At 44.0% G+C, this 16,612-nt stretch overlaps 1 protein-coding gene across 1 annotated transcript in view; it reads right to left on the bottom strand.

The window, feature by feature from the left end:
- The window catches only part of zfyve27 (zinc finger, FYVE domain containing 27), a 178,086-nt gene that overhangs the window by 77,832 nt on the left and 83,642 nt on the right, over positions 1-16,612 (bottom strand). The window contains exon 7 of the mRNA XM_041209768.1: positions 9,816-9,887. Within this exon, the coding sequence (XP_041065702.1) occupies positions 9,816-9,887 (72 nt within the window). The remainder of the gene's footprint in view (positions 1-9,815; positions 9,888-16,612) is intronic.

The following is a 16,612-nucleotide window of genomic DNA, read 5'->3' as shown; positions in this document are numbered from 1 at the left end:
GCAGACTTAGCATCAGGTCAAATTCCAGTCTGAGAAAATCAGTCATGTTTGTGCTGTCATGAGTTTCGGTAGATTAGACTAGCAAAGGGTAGGATTATAATACATTTCAATAAGTTTGATATTAACTCGACCCAGGCAGCCTGCATTTAATTTTGGAATGTTTAGTAGCATTTCTAGGATGGCAGAGATAACAGAGTGAGGAGCTAAGGCACGCCACAGTTTTATTGGATGTTTTAGAAGAATGAGTTACAATGGGAGGCCGTGTAAGGAGATCGGATTCGGAAGAGCAAAAGGAGCAGCATTTGTGCAGACAAACATTTCTTTAGAGTTACTAAGGTAACTAACAGTTCCTACTGCCCTTCACACTAGGTCTTCCATGGCTGCATTGACTCTTGGAGGTAAAACCCAACATTGTGTTACCTTGGAGGAGGATGACGATGAAGACTGCATGTGCATGACTCTTACGGCAGTCAGAAATTAGAAGATAATAACAGGATATATAAATGGAAAGCTATAGGATGTTGAGCTATAAGGACTCCGCAGCCTAACCAGGATATGGAGGAAGAACATGGGGCACACCAACCAACTACCTTGCCCATCTCTTTTAACAGAACTGCACCTGTTCCTGCAAACATAGAAGCAATTAGTTGCCATCTCAACCAAACTAATGCCTACAAGACAACATTCGATGTGTTCAGGAAATGTTAGGGTGATGTATTTTACAATCTGTTCAGAAAGCACAACATTCATTCAGTAAAGAGAACATTACCAATTAATTTGAGGAATATAGGAACTCCTACTCTTTAAACAGTTTAAAAACCAACACTAAGACATTATCAGTGATTGAAAAGGAGTTTCCCTTTGAATATCTACATGCTACTCACCGTTACCAGCAGCTGGTGCTCCTTTTGGAATAAGCCGCAAAAATAAAGAGAGAAGGAATAGTTTGAAATATTGAATACGGGTAAAAAGAAACAATGCTCAATAGAATTCATTTTGACAAGGTGCCCGAATGAAGATCCATGGCCTTAAATGTTAACCTTGTTTTCAAATCTCTCCATGGCCTCAATTATCTCCGTAGCCTCTCACAGAACTACGAGCCTTCGAGATCTCTGTACACCACCAACACTGGCCGCTTGCACAACCCCAATTTTAATTGCTCCAGCACTGATGGCCGTGTCTTCAGCTGCCTCAACTCGAAGATCTGTCTTTCCCTCTCCTAGATTTCTCTGCCTCTCTGTCCTCCTTTAAGACACAATTTATAACTTAACCCTATTTGGTCACCTCCCCAAAACTTCTCCTTATGTGGCTCAAAATTTATTTGATTACTCTTCTCTGAAGCCCCTTGAGATATTTTATTACCTTAAACGCTAGGTAAATGCAAGTTGTTGCTATGGTTAATCTTGATGCTGACAAATCTGCCATGCCAACACTCTTTGCTTTTATTCCAGCTAGCCTACATTTGGACTTTATCTTACAATTCCAATTTCTTATCCTAAGACTGAACAATTTCTTTCTATGGAGATAACATTCTCCTTCTTTTGGTTTTACTTTCTCCAGGAAGAATTCTGCATTCCACAAGATATGGAATATCATTGTTAACTGAACAAGTTTCCATTTTTTGAACCTACTGCCCGAATCGGGCACTCTCCTGGAAAAGGAGTACACAAGTCAGGTTCAGAGTAAAGCTCCCTCTATACTGTTCCCATCAAACACTCCCAGGACAGATACAGCACAGGGTTAGATACAAAGTAAAGCTCCCTCTACACTGTTCCCATCAAACATTCCCAGGACAGGTACAGCACAGGGTTAGATACAGAGTAAAGCTCCCTCTACACTGTCCCCATCAAACACTCCCAGGACTTGTACAGCACGGGGTTAGATACAGAGTAAAGCTCCCTCTACACTGTCCCCATCAAACACTCCCAGGACAGGTACAGCACAGGGTTAGATACAGAGTAAAGCTCCCTCTACACTGCCCCCATCAAACACTCTCAGGACAGGTATAGCACGGGGTTAGATACGGAGTAAATCTCCCTCTACACCAGTGAAGGTTAGTGAGTGGCATGTGCACTAACCGTGACCTCATGAATAAAATTTGCGGGGCAGCACTTTGATTGGACGCAGACGGCGCATACGACTCTCACAGTCAATGTTGTGGTCAATCGGCATGCACCTCACTTCACGCACCCTTACTTTGCATGCGTATCACTTTGGTAATACCAGTAGGGGAAAAACTACATGGAAGGAAACCAACAGAACCTGGCAGCTCTGCATGTGGGCAACTATCAACAAAATGTCTTGTGGGTCGCACTCAGAACCCTGATGGGCCACAGGCTGCCCACCACTGCTCTACATTGTCCCATCACACCGTCCCATAGCAAGCACAGCATGGGTTAGATACAGAGTACATCTCCCTCTACACTGCCCTATCATACACTTCTAAAAGAGGTGCAGCAGTTAGACACAGAGTTAAGCATTCTTCATTCTCATTTTAACGACACACTTTGGACCCAATCTCAAAAGGTGCACGCTCTACTGTTTTGTTTACATTCCCTCATCACTTGCCTTATATATTTTCTCTGTGGAAAGCACCCAATCTCCAGCAAATTAACTAATGGTTTTTAACTCCCTCTGCACCTGAAGGACTTGTTGAGAGGGGTTGTGCCAGGGGCATCAGAATCTTGCCCAAGTGCCCATTCTTCCAAAGTGAGTGCTGGCAGTCAGTTTCGACAAGCTACATGCATTCTTGTGGAGCCCTTTGCTATCCTTACCCAATGTTCAAACACATGTATTTTCCAGCCAGGATCGCTAGTTAGCAAACAGCAGTAGGAACACCAGTTGATTTTCCTCTCCTCATCCCATAAAAGCTGCAGCATTTTTAATGCCACCTTAAGATAACTCACACAGTTGAGTTCACTGACGTCAGCTCACTGCTTTATCCAGATCAGCCACCAAAGGGGCAACTAATCTTAATCACTCATCAGTTTTATTGCAATCAGTTTGTAAATCTCTAAATCTAGACAGTAGCAGCTGATTCAATGAGGCTGAGATAACAGGATTGACAGCAAAACCAAGTCCAAATTCTGTCACTGTCCAATCTCCACACAGAAGCATTTCAGGGGCAGGCACCCAAGGCAATTGTAGAACACAACAACTGCCAACTGAGTGGAGATCAGCCAACTTAGCAAAAAATAATACATTTATATAGCCCCGTTCGAGATCATGTCATTGTAAAATACTTTACAGCCAATAAAAGTATTTTTGAAGAGTAGAAATGCAGGACATGTGGCAGCCAATTTGTGCACAGTAAGCTTCCACAAACAGCACTGTTCTGATGAATACAATTTGTTTTAGACATGTTGATTTATGGATAATATTGGCCAGGACACAGAGGAGAATTCCCCTGCTCTTCTTCAAAATAGCGTAGTGGAATCTTTTGCAATCAACTGAGGCCAGATGGGGCCTCAATATAACATCAGAAAGGCATCTCCAACAGTACAGTACTGGAATGGAACCGGTGGCCTAGGTTCCATGCTCAAGTCTCTCGAATGGGACATGAACCCAAATCCTTATAATGCAGGGGAGAGAATGCTGCCAACCGAGCCTGGGCTGAAACCCTGGGTCAGCAAGGAATAGAGCTGGGGTCTGGATGGTCTGTATGGACTACGCTGGATAATGACTGCTCACTGAACATGCACACACTGACAGAAAAAATAACAGATTTCTCAGAACTCTGGCAAACAGGAAAACTTAGTCAATGTGGCCAAGTAACCAGATATAATAGGAACTGCCGTATTCTGCATTTTCATTGCCTGGGCTTTTCCTTATTCTCTCATGGGATGTGGATGTCACTGGCAAGGCCAACATTCGTTGCCTATCCCTGATTGCTCTTGAGCTGGGTGGCTTCCCAGGCCATTTCAGAGGGCCCTTTAGAGTCAACCACATTGCTGTGGGTCTCGAGGCACCAAGGACAGCAGCTTTTTTTTCCTCGAAAGGGCATTAGTGAACCAGATGGGTTTTTACAATAATCAATAATTGTTTCACGGCACCATTACTGAAACTAGCTTCCAATTCCAGATCTATTCATCAACTGAATCTTATTAATTGACTGAATTTAAATTCCACCAGCTGCCGTTGTGGGATCTGAACTCGTGCTCCCAGGGCCTCTGGAATACTCATCCAGTGACATTATCATTATGCTATTGTCTCCCTAATAATCCACATTACATCTTGGCGATATGAGAATGGGAATCCAGTTTTAAGAATCTGGAAATAAAAACCTGAAGTGAGCATGAAGTTGCTGCATTGTCAGAAAATCCTAACCAGATCGCTATGTTCTTCAGGAAAGGAAACCTGCCACCTTAACCAACCTGGTGGCATACACGTGACTCCAGTTTCATACAAGGTGATTGACTAACAACTCCTCTCCGGCGTGCTAGGCCATTACACGCAGTTGGATCATTACCTTCTAGGGATGTCTAGGAACGGGCTGACCAGAGATGCTATCATTCTGAGAATGACTTCATTTTTAAAATCTTATTGCAGTTTAAATTCAAATGGGCCTTCACATGGTGGCACAGACTCAGTGAGGAACCAGGCGCATATGTCCCGTCTCCACAGCGCCATAGAGCATGCAAACTCTGACACACTGTGCCATGTTCAGGGCTGTGGATGGATGTGTGCTTTCCTTGCACGTTACTTCCCTAACAACACTCAGGTTTTCGGCTTTGAATTTAACTGCACATCAAGAGTGGCTGTTACATATCATTCTGTTCAGCCTGTTCTCCCAGGTGTGAACTCTGCAATATCTCCATGGTACATAATAAAAATAAACCACGAGGAATCCACATCTATTCACATAAACCAAAAGAAAATCATAAAGTCAATTCCGGAAATTGCACATAAATGATTGTATAGGACACTGTGCCAAATAAAACCAGACATGACACGCATACTTGGCGTAAAATTGGGCCTGAAGATTTTATGGACTGAAATTGCGGTGTGTGAAATTAGTAACAAATGTGTTGACTTGCAATTTTTTTGCCCACTATTTTAAACAAGGGTATGAACCCATCTGTCTGAAACACCTTCTGTTAAATAATGAAGAGGAAATTCAACAAAACAGTGATTTTATCATAAAATATTCCCAAAGCAGTTCAAAGCAGGAGGAAATAACTGAGCATGAGCAACGATGGGAAAAGGTTAGGAAATGACTATGGTCCGAGTTGGGGTTACAATAGTGACTACACTTCAAAAGTACTTAAGTGACTGTAAACAGCTGGAACGTCCTGTGGTTGTGAAAGACGCTATATAATTGCAAATCTTTCTTTCTTAAAGCAGAGATAGGGGCAGCGAGGTAGAGAGGTTTGGGGAAGAGATTCAGAATGTACAACTTAGATGGAGAAAAGGAGTCATACAGACTAGAAACATTAACTCTGTTTCTCTCTCCACAGATGCTGGCAGGTCTGCTGAGTTTTTCCAGCATTTTCTGTTTTTGTTTTAGATGGATGGCAGGTCCTTGGAAGAAGGGGTTTATAAAGGAGGCCAGTGAAAAGAGCAGGAGTTGGGCCAAAGATCAAGGACTGAAGGAAGTTGTATTGGTAGAGAGGGGGGTGAACTTGTCTTTACTTTGTGTCCTCAATGTACAAGATAGTCAATAATATATTCAAGAGAAGTTTATTTACACAGAGAATAGTGAGAATGTGAAACTCACTACCATATGAGTTTTTTTTATTAGTTCATGGGATGTGGGCATCACTGGCCAGGCCAGCATTTATTACCCATCCCTAATTGTCCTAGTTCAGAGGGCATTTAAGAGTCAACCACACTGGACGCAAGGACAGCAGATTTCCTTCCCTAAAAAGGGCATTAGTGAACCAGATGGGTTTTTACAACAAGCAACAATTGTTCATGGTCATCATTAGACTTATAATTCCAGATTTTTATTGAATTCAAATTCCACCGTCTGCTGTGGCTGGGTTCAAACCAGGGTCCCCAGAGAATTACACTGAGTCTCTAGATTACTAGTGCAGCAACACTACGCCATCACCATACGCCTTGGTGTAGCTATATATAGCGTAGATACACCCAATTGAAAACTGGATAAGTCAATGAAGGAGAAAGGAATTGATTACACTGCTATGGTTAGATGAAGTAGGTTTGGGGAAGAGCCTCATGTGGAACTGTTAGCCAAATGGTATGTTTCTGAGCTGTAAGCACAATGTAATGTAATTTCAAGTGAACACGGTTTGCTACTAATACCATACCATCCAATTTCTATCCATGTGTGCCCCCCACCCCATGCCGGTCACTTGACGTCATGCAAACATCCATCAAAATATTGCAAAATTCCCTCCACTTCATCATAATGATCGGATAAACTGGTACATTAATACTTTCTTTTGTTTTGATCAATTCTCTCTGTGCGCTCTTGACAAGTCCAATATTCAAAACACAGAAACTACAAAGGCCAGTTGTGTGGAGGAAGAGTTAGGGCTGTGTCTTCAGGTGGCTGATTAATCCCGGGTGTAGGATCCACTTATCTCAATTGAAAACATGTGGCAACAGAAACCTGGATTTAAATCATGACTCTTTCTTCTTTATCCAGTTTATACTGCAGACAAATTCCCCCGGCCTCAACCCTATCCATCCTTCTCTGAACATAAGGTAAGGGATTGTTAATTCAACGATCACAGCTCAGCCTGACCCTGCCTTCACTTGACTACCCACATAGGTCCAGATGTGCATTCTAGCAGGGAGTTGCGGCTACCTGAATGACTCAGTCCCTTCCCTAGGTGAGGGACAGGAGACAGATTGTATCACCTCCACCTGTTACCCCGACTGGAATCATTCTAACACAACACAAACCACTGACTGTGAAGGGGCTTGACAGGGGTAGACATTCAATCCACTTGCTGGGAGATCTAGAACATGGGGGCACAGCCTCAAGATAAGGGGTTGGTCATTTAAGACAGAGATGAGGGGATATTTCTCTACTCAAACAGTTGTGAATCTTTAGAATTCTCTACCCTAGAGGGTTGTGGATGCTCCATCATTGAATATATTTAAGACTGAGAGATGGATTTTTGACCTTACAGGCCAATGATGCACCCACACCTGGAATACTGTGTATAGTTTTGGTCTCCTTATTCAAGGAGGGATATACTTGCATTGAAAGCAGTTGAGAAGGTTCACTAGGTTGATTCCTGGGATGAAGACGTTGTCTTGTAAGGAAAGGTTGAGCAGGTTGGGCCTATACTCGTTGGAGTTAAGAATGCAAGGTGATCTTATTGAAACATACAAGGTTCTCAGGGGGCTTAACAGGGTAAATGCTGAGAGGATGTTTCCTATCGTGGGGGAACCTATGACTAGGAGGCAGAGTTTCAAAATAAGGGGTTTCCAATTTAAGATGGAGGGGAGAAGAAATTTCTTTTGAGGGTCATTAATATTTGGAATTCTCTATTCCAGAAAGCAGTGGAGGCTGAGTCATTGAATATTTTCAAGGCTGAATTAGACAAGGTTTTTTTATTGAAAATGGAGTCAAGGATTATGGGGAACTGAGAGGAAAGTGGAGTTGAGGCAACAATTGGATCAGCTATGATCTTACTGAATGGTGAAGCAGGCCTGATGAGCTGTAAGGTCTATTCCTGTTCCTATTTCTTACATTTCTTAAGTTTTTGTCATGGAGGGGGACTTCCCAGGGTTGCCAAGACTCCAGGAATTGAGGATGAATCTCCAGGACACTGCTGCCACAGAAAATAAACATAGTGGCACTTCAAAAAAAAAGTACATTTTCTTCCCCTATTTTCCTGAAATGCTTATTAGTCATTAAAATATCAGTGATGGGAACAAAATGGCTATTTGACTGAGAAGTCAAGAACCGTGCTACTGATGAGACTGTTCAATTAGTAACGGGAAGGCCGTCAGCCCCCAGTCCTGAGAGAGAGAATATCGGGCAGGATGGTTGGCGACAGAAGGTCGTGTGATGAAACCTCCAGTAATCATTCCAACCCGAGCTGGCAGCCCAAGGTCATTTGTGCTTTGCAAGATCCAGTTCTGCAAAGAGGCAGTCCACTGAGCTAGCAAGAAAAGCTATGCTATGGCCACTTAATTTTGTGTTATTTTAAAAAAAGATACAAAAGCTGTCCAAGGCATTAATGTCTCCTAGAGCGTGCCCTCCTTTTCATCATGAAAGCAGAAAAAGAGAGACAGCAGTAAAACTCCGCTCACATGGGGAGAGACGGGGGGGGGGGAGGAGGATGCGTGCTGTTGGCTGCAATAGGAGCTGGCCGAAACTAGTGCACCATTCAGGTCCAACGCGAACAGCAGCTTTAAAAGGAGGCATTAAACACCTAATAAAAGATGAACTTGCATTACACTTTTGCATTGTTGCACCTGAATTCCCCGAAGTCTGTGTAGGAGGAACATAAAAAAAACAAGGGAAAGCATTGTGCTAATTTAAAGGGGGAGGGGGAGGAGGAAACAAGAATATTTGCTGACAGTGTGATTTATTTAAAATTAATAAGCCATGTATTCAGATAAACTGCTCTTTCATGATGCATTGGACCACACAGCAAATTAGAATCGACTCATAACAACAGGCACAATCTGTAATTGAAAAAAAAGGCTTGTACTTATAAGCACCTCATTACAACTCTCAGAAATGTCTCACATACAGTGAGTTACCTTGAAGTGCGGAGATTGCTATGAGTGTGAAAGCAGCAGCCAATTTGCATACAGCAAGGTCCCACAAACACAAGACTGGATTGTTTGTCTCTTTCTTTAAGGTGATGCCGGTCGAAGGAGGAATGTTGGCCTGGACAACGACTTTTTTTTTGTTACATCCACTCGAACAGGCAGACGGGGCCTCAGTTTAACACCTCAGCCAATCTGAGATAGCACGTCAGACAGCACCTTAATACAGCATTCCCTGCTCCTCTGAAAATAGTGGCATGGGGACCACTGACAGTGCAGCACTTCCCCAATACTGCACTGGAGGGTCAGCATGCACTTGAGGCTGAATGTTCATGGGGTCTTAAAGATTATCCACCATGGATATGGAGGAATAGCTACAGAAAACCTAGGAAAAAAACGGCATACAAACCACGTGCAACATTTTTCCCATGTTTCCATTGATCTTGTGCCAACCTTACAGAGGACGATTATGAGAGCCCCAAAAGAAATTCATCCCTCAAGTGATTAGTGCTGAAGTGGAGTTTGAACTCATAACCTTCTGATTTAAGGGGCAGGAGTAATACTAACTGAGCCAGGCTGCCAAGGTCGTCTTGAATAAATGCAACAGGGAATTCAGGAGAATCTTCATTACTCAAGAAATGTTGAGATTTGAAATTTGCTACAGAGCGTAAGAAGAATAAAATAAAATGCATTTAAAGGGAAGCTAGATAAGCACATGAAATAGAAGGATATGCTGACAGGGTGAGACGAAGTAGGGCAGAAGAGACGACTCTAGTGGAGCATATACAAACCGGCAAAGACCAGTTGGGTGAATGGCCTCTACATTCTGTGGAATTCTGGTCTTTAATGATTAGCCATCCCAACGAGATTAAATCCTTATCGCAATGCAAGCGATAACCTATGAAGAGCTGCATAATTGTGGGTTTTTGTTTTAAACTTGTGTTTTGGGGGATTGTTCTTAGTGACTTTGATCTTCATGAGTATCCTGTCCCTCCGATTTACATATTTGATCAATGCAACAAAGTAGTCACTCACGATGGTGGCATCAAATTTAAGGCCAAAAATTCGCAACGGTAAGCAACAGCAGGCAAATCCTCTGTCAGTAGTGTCCAGCTCACCTCTATTGCATCTTTGAATTCATCTTCTGCCTCCGGCTCCTCAGGCTCCTCCAGGTTTCCCGGGGTTACTTCCTACACAGAAAGATCAAAAACATGTATTACTTAAAATAAATCGTTGATGGAGGGGGGGGAAAAAGTAGGGGGCAGATGGAAAATATGGTCCTCATGATAAATAAAAAAGATAAGATATTAAAGAGGTGTAAGCACTTAATTTGGTGGAAGAAAGGAAGTGGGCAAGTGACCTCTTCCAAGCTGGAGATCATACGGCTTGATACTATCAGACAAATTTCAAATCCCTTATTCTGTTACTTATGCAGGAGAGGCTAACTCAATCAGACTTTTAAAAAAATATTTATTCATGGGACGTGGGCACCACCGTTAAGACCAGCATTTATTGCCCATCCCGAAATGCCCTTGAGAAGGTCGTGGTGAACTCCCTTCTTGAACCGCTGCAGTCCCTTCACTGTGCTGTGAAGGAGGGAATTCCAGGATTTTGGCCCAGCAACAGTGTGGAAATGGCAATATAGTTCCAAGTCAGGGTGGTGTGCGACTTGGAGCGGAAGTCTATAAAAAATTTGGACAACATTATTGCACAGGCCATTTTCAGCAGCCAACATTTAGCAAGAAGCCTCTTAGTCAGCAGTTTATTCAAACACAGAGAAAGCACTGCTAAACTTTAAGTCTATTATTGTTGGGTATTTGAAAGTATCACAGCTAAAAGAAGAAATAAAAATGTAAATTTTCACTTCATAGGCTCTGATGTTTACAGCACAGAAGAAGGAGGCCATTCAGCCCATTGTGTCTGCACCGGTCAAAAGATCTGACTACACTAATCCTATTTTCCAGTGCTTGGCCCTTAGCCCTGGAGGCTTTGGCAACGCAACTGAATGCTTCTTAAATGTTGAGAGTTTCTGACTCAACTACCTTTTCAGGCAGTGAGTTCCAGATTCCCACCACCTTCAGGTGAAAAAATTTCTCAACTCCCCTCTTAGCCTTCTACCTCTTACCTTAAATCTATGCTCCCTGGTTACTGACCCCTCTACTAATAGGAAAAGTACCTTCCTATCCACCCTGTCTTATACACCTCTATCAGGTCCCCTCTCAACCTTCACTGCTCCAAGGAAAACAACCCCAGCCTATCCAATCTTTCCTCATAACTCAGACCCTCCAGTCCAGACAGCATCCTGGTAAATCTCCCCTGCACTCTCTCCAGTACAATCACATTCCTTCCTATAATGTGGTGACCAGAACTGCATGCAGTACTCCAGTTGTGGCCTAACCAGTGTTTTTTTTTTTTACAGTTCCAGCATAACCTCCCTGCTCTTGTATTCTATGCCTTGGCTAATAAAGACAAGTATCCCATATGCCTTCTTAACCACCTTATCTACCTGCCCTGCTACCTTTGGGGAATCTGTGGATATGCACACCAAGGTCCCTCTGATCTTCAGTATTTTCCAGGGTCCTACCATTCATAGTGTAATCCCTTGCCTTGCTAGCCCACCTCAAGTGCATTACCTCACACTTTTCAGGTTTGAATTCCATTTGGCAACATTCTGCCCATCTGACCAGTCCATTGATATCCTCCTGCAGTTTACAGCTATCCTCACTATTTATCATCCCACCAAGTTTCCTGTCATCCGCGAATTTCTTGATCATACCGTCTACATTTAAGTCCAAATCATTTACTTACACCACAAACAGCAAGGGCCCCAGCACCGAGCCCTGCGGAACTCCATTGTAAACAGACTTCCAGTCACAGAAACATCCCTCTACCATCACTCTCTGTTTCCTGCCTCTCAGCCAATTTTGGATCCAATGTGCCACTTTGCCTTGGATCCCATGGGTTCTTACTTTCTTGACCAGTCTGCCATGAGGAACCATATCAAAAGCCTCGCTAAAGTCCATGTAGACTGCATCATATGCCTTCACCAACATTCCTGGTTACCTTCTCAAAAAATTCAACAAATTTGTCAAACACGACCTTCCCTTAACAAATCCATGCTGACTATCCCTGGTTAATCTCGCTCTCTCCAAGTGCAGATATATTCTGTCCCTCAGAATTCTTTCTAGTAACTTCCCCACCACCGAAGTTAGACTAACTGGCCTGTAATTTCCTGGTATATCCCTTCCTCCCTTTGTTAGTGATGGAACAACATTAGCAGTCCTCCACTCCTCTGGCACCTCACCTGTGGCCAGAGAGGATTTGAAAATTACTGCCAGGGCCCCTGATATCTCTTCCCTCGCCTCCCTCAACAGCCTGGGATACACTTCATCTGGGCCTGCGGATTTATCCACTTTTAAAGCCACTAAATTCGCCAGTACCTCCTCACTGTTAATTTCCTCTAATATGTCACAGTCCTCCACCCTGATGTCTATACCTGCAGCATCCTTTTCCCTTGTGAAGACCGATGCAAAGTATTCATTAAGGACTGCACCCACGTCTTCCGGGTCCCCACACATTATCTCTATGGTCCCTAATTGGCCCTGCTCTTTCCCTAATTATTATCTTGCTTTTTATATATTTAAAAAACCCCTTTGGGTTTTCCTTTATTCTACCCACCAATCTTTCTCAAGCACTCTCTTAGCTTTCCTAATTTCCTTTTTAAGTTCCCCCCTGCACTTTTTATATTCCTCTAGTGGCTCTGCCGTATTGAGCCCTCGGTATCTGCCATAAGCTTCTCTTTTTCTCTTAATCCTAACCTTTATGTCCCTTGACATCCAGGATTCTCCAGACTTGGTCCCCCACTTTGTCTTTACGGGAACATACTGGCCCTGTACTCTCGCTATTTCCTCCTTGAATGCTTCCCACTGCTCTGACACAGTTTTATCTGCAAGTAACTGCTCCCAGTTCATTCGGGCCAAATCGTATCTCATCTTAGTAAAATTAGTCTTTCCCCTGTTTAGAACTTTTAGTCCCGGCCCAACATTATCCTTTTCCCTAACTATCCTAACTCTAACTGAGTTATGGTCACTATCTCCAAAATGCTCCCCTACTGATTCGCCTTCCACCTGCCCAGGCTCATTTCCGAATATTAGATCCAGAACTGCCCCCTTCCTTGTTGGGCTATGTACTGGCTAAGAAAGTTCTCCTGGATGCAACTTAAGAATTTTGCTCCCTCCCTAGCACATTAAAACGACCCCAGTTAATATTTGGGTAGATGAAATCCCCTACTACTGCTTTATTATTCTTACACTTCTCTGAAATTTCACTACATATTTGATCCTCTATCTCTCCCTGATTGTTTGGGGGCCTATAGTACACACTCAACAGCATGTTTGCCTTTTTTGTGTTTTTTTACTTCTACCATATGGCCTCATTTGATGATCCTTCCAAGATATCATCCCTCCTCACTGATATAATTTTTTCCTTGATCAATATTGCGACACTGCACCCCCCCCGCCACCTCCACCGCCCTCTTCTATCCCCCTCTCGATCTCGTCTGAATACCATATAACCAGGAATGTTGAGCTGCCAATCCTGCCCTTCTTTTAGCCAAGTCTCAGTCATAGCTATGATATCATACTCCCACGTGCCTATATGCGCTCTCAGCTCATCTGTCTTATTCCTCAAGTTCCTTGCATTAAAATACATTCCATTTAGCCTTGCTAAACTCACTTCTTTCTTATCTAGCCTATGTTTCCTCTGCCTTCCAGACTCACTCGCTAGCGTTTTACTTATAATTAACTTATAGTTAACTTCTAATTCCATCTCAGCTTCTCTCCCCTCTGAATTACTTTTCAGGATCCCATCCCCCTGCCAATTTATTTTAAATCCACCCGTACAGCATTAGCAAGCCTCCCCGCGAGAATGTTGGTGCTGTTCCTGTTCACATGTAACCCGTCCAACTTGTACAGGTCCCACCTCCCCCAGAAATGGTCCCAATGCCCCAGGAATCTAAAGCCCTCACTCCTGCACCATCTCTCCAGCCACGCATTCAAATGCGTTCATCTGCCTTCATCTTTCTGTTCCTATACTCATTACTGCATGGCACCGGGAGTAATCCAGAAATTACTACCTTTTAAGCCCTGCTTTTCAGTTTCCTACCTAAATCCCTCGTTTTTCTTTCTTCCCATGTCATTGGTCCCTACATGGACCACGACCTCTGGCTGTTCACCCTCCCCCTTCAGAACACCCTGCAGCCGTTCCGTGACAACCTTGACCCTAGCACCCGGGAGGCAACATGCCATCCTGGGGTCACGTCTACGGCCGCAGGAGCGTCTGTTTAGTCCCCTCAATAATGAATTCCCTACCACTATTGCTCTTCCACACTTCTTCCTCCCCCCCCCCTGAACAGCTGTCACTCTCACCATTTTCCAAGGCTGAAAACTGTTTGCGATCGAGATGCACTCGGGGAATTCCCTGCCTGGTCCCCTTCTTCAGTCTGGCGGTCACTCATTCCCTCTCTGCTTGCACGTCCTGAAGCTGCGGGGTGACCACATCCTGCAACGTGCTATGCACGAAGCTCTCAGCCTCGTGAAGGCACAGCAGTGCCCCCCCCCAGCTACTGCTCAAGCTGCAAAACCCGGAGCTCGGGTTGCTGTAGTCGGTGGCACCTCCTGCACACGTGGTCATCCAGACCGCCAGGAGTGTTGAGGATATCCCACAAAGCTCAGGATGTGCGAATCACAGGACTGAGCTCCCCAGGCATATCTTAACTAAATAGAATATGGACCCTTGCTGTCCCAAAGTCCGGCTGTTTTAACCTCTCTGTCCCAAAGTCTGGCTGCTTTAACCTTTCTGTCCCAAAGTCTGGCTGCTTTAACCTTTCTGTCCCAAAGTCTGGCTGCTTTAACCTCTCTGTCCCAAAGTCTGGCTGTTTTAACCTTTCTGTCCCAAAGTCCGGCTGTTTTAACCTCTCTGTCCCAAAGTCTGGCTGTTTTAACCTTTCTGTCCCAAAGTCTGGCTGTTTTAACCTCTCTGTCCCAAAGTCTGGCTGCTTTAACCTTTCTGTCCCAAAGTCCGGCTGCTTTAACCTTTCTGTCCCAAAGTCTGGCTGTTTTAACCTCTCTGTCCCAAAGTCTGGCTGCTTTAACCTTTCTGTCCCAAAGTCTGGCTGTTTTAACCTTTCTGTCCCAAAGTCCGGCTGTTTTAACCTTTCTGTCCCAAAGTCTGGCTGTTTTAACCTTTCTGTCCCAAAGTCTGGCTGTTTTAACCTTTCTGTCCCAAAGTCTGGCTGTTTTAACCTTTCTGTCCCAAAGTCTGACTGCTTTAACCTTTCTGTCCCAAAGTCCGGCTGCTTTAACCTTTCTGTCCCAAAGTCTGGCTGTTTTAACCTTTCTGTCCCAAAGTCTGGCTACTTTAACCTCTCTGTCCCAAAGTCTGGCTGTTTTAACCTCTCTGTCCCAAAGTCTGGCTGTTTTAACCTCTCTGTCCCAAAGTCTGGCTGTTTTAACCTCTCTGTCCCAAAGTCTGGCTGTTTTAACCTCTCTGTCCCAAAGTCTGGCTGCTTTAACCTCTCTGTCCCAAAGTCTGGCTGTTTTAACCTCTCTGTCCCAAAGTCTGGCTGTTTTAACCTTTCTGTCCCAAAGTCTGGCTGTTTTAACCTTTCTGTCCCAAAGTCTGGCTGTTTTAACCTTTCTGTCCCAAAGTCTGGCTGTTTTAACCTTTCTGTCCCAAAGTCTGGCTGTTTTAACCTCTCTGTCCCAAAGTCTGGCTGTTTTAACCTTTCTGTCCCAAAGTCTGGCTGTTTTAACCTTTCTGTCCCAAAGTCTGGCTGCTTTAACCTCTCTGTCCCAAAGTCTGGCTGTTTTAACCTTTCTGTCCCAAAGTCTGGCTGTTTTAACCTTTCTGTCCCAAAGTCTGGCTGCTTTAACCTCTCTGTCCCAAAGTCTGGCTGCTTTAACCTTTCTGTCCCAAAGTCTGGCTGTTTTAACCTTTCTGTCCCAAAGTCTGGCTGTTTTAACCTTTCTGTCCCAAAGTCTGGCTGTTTTAACCTTTCTGTCCCAAAGTCTGGCTGTTTTAACCTTTCTGTCCCAAAGTCTGGCTGTTTTAACCTCTCTCCCCAAAGTCTGGCTGTTTTAACCTTTCTGTCCCAAAGTCTGGCTGTTTTAACCTCTCTCCCCAAAGTCTGGCTGTTTTAACCTTTCTGTCCCAAAGTCTGGCTGCTTTAACCTTTCTGTCCCAAAGTCTGGCTGCTTTAACCTTTCTGTCCCAAAGTCTGGCTGCTTTAACCTTTCTGTCCCAAAGTCTGGCTGTTTTAACCTCTCTGTCCCAAAGTCTGGCTGCTTTAACCTTTCTGTCCCAAAGTCTGGCTGTTTTAACCTCTCTGTCCCAAAGTCTGGCTGCTTTAACCTTTCTGTCCCAAAGTCTGGCTGTTTTAACCTCTCTGTCCCAAAGTCCGGCTGTTTTAACCTTTCTGTCCCAAAGTCTGGCTGTTTTAACCTCTCTGTCCCAAAGTCTGGCTGCTTTAACCTCTCTGTCCCAAAGTCTGGCTGTTTTAACCTTTCTGTCCCAAAGTCCGGCTGTTTTAACCTTTCTGTCCCAAAGTCTGGCTGTTTTAACCTCTCTGTCCCAAAGTCTGGCTGTTTTAACCTTTCTGTCCCAAAGTCTGGCTGTTTTAACCTTTCTGTCCCAAAGTCCGGCTGTTTTAACCTCTCTGTCCCAAAGTCTGGCTGTTTTAACCTTTCTGTCCCAAAGTCTGGCTGTTTTAACCTTTCTGTCCCAAAGTCTGGCTGTTTTAACCTTTCTGTCCCAAAGTCTGGCTGTTTTAATCTTTCTGTCCCAAAGTCTGGCTGTTTTAACCTTTCTGTCCCAAAGTCTGGCTGTTTTAACCTTTCTGTCCCAAAGTCTGGCTGTT

The sequence above is a fragment of the Carcharodon carcharias genome, chromosome 17, assembly GCF_017639515.1.
Source record: "Carcharodon carcharias isolate sCarCar2 chromosome 17, sCarCar2.pri, whole genome shotgun sequence".
In the NCBI taxonomy this organism is placed as follows: domain Eukaryota; kingdom Metazoa; phylum Chordata; class Chondrichthyes; order Lamniformes; family Lamnidae; genus Carcharodon; species Carcharodon carcharias.
Note: the sequence above shows the minus strand (reverse complement) of the source record. Positions and strands in the feature narration are given on the sequence as shown.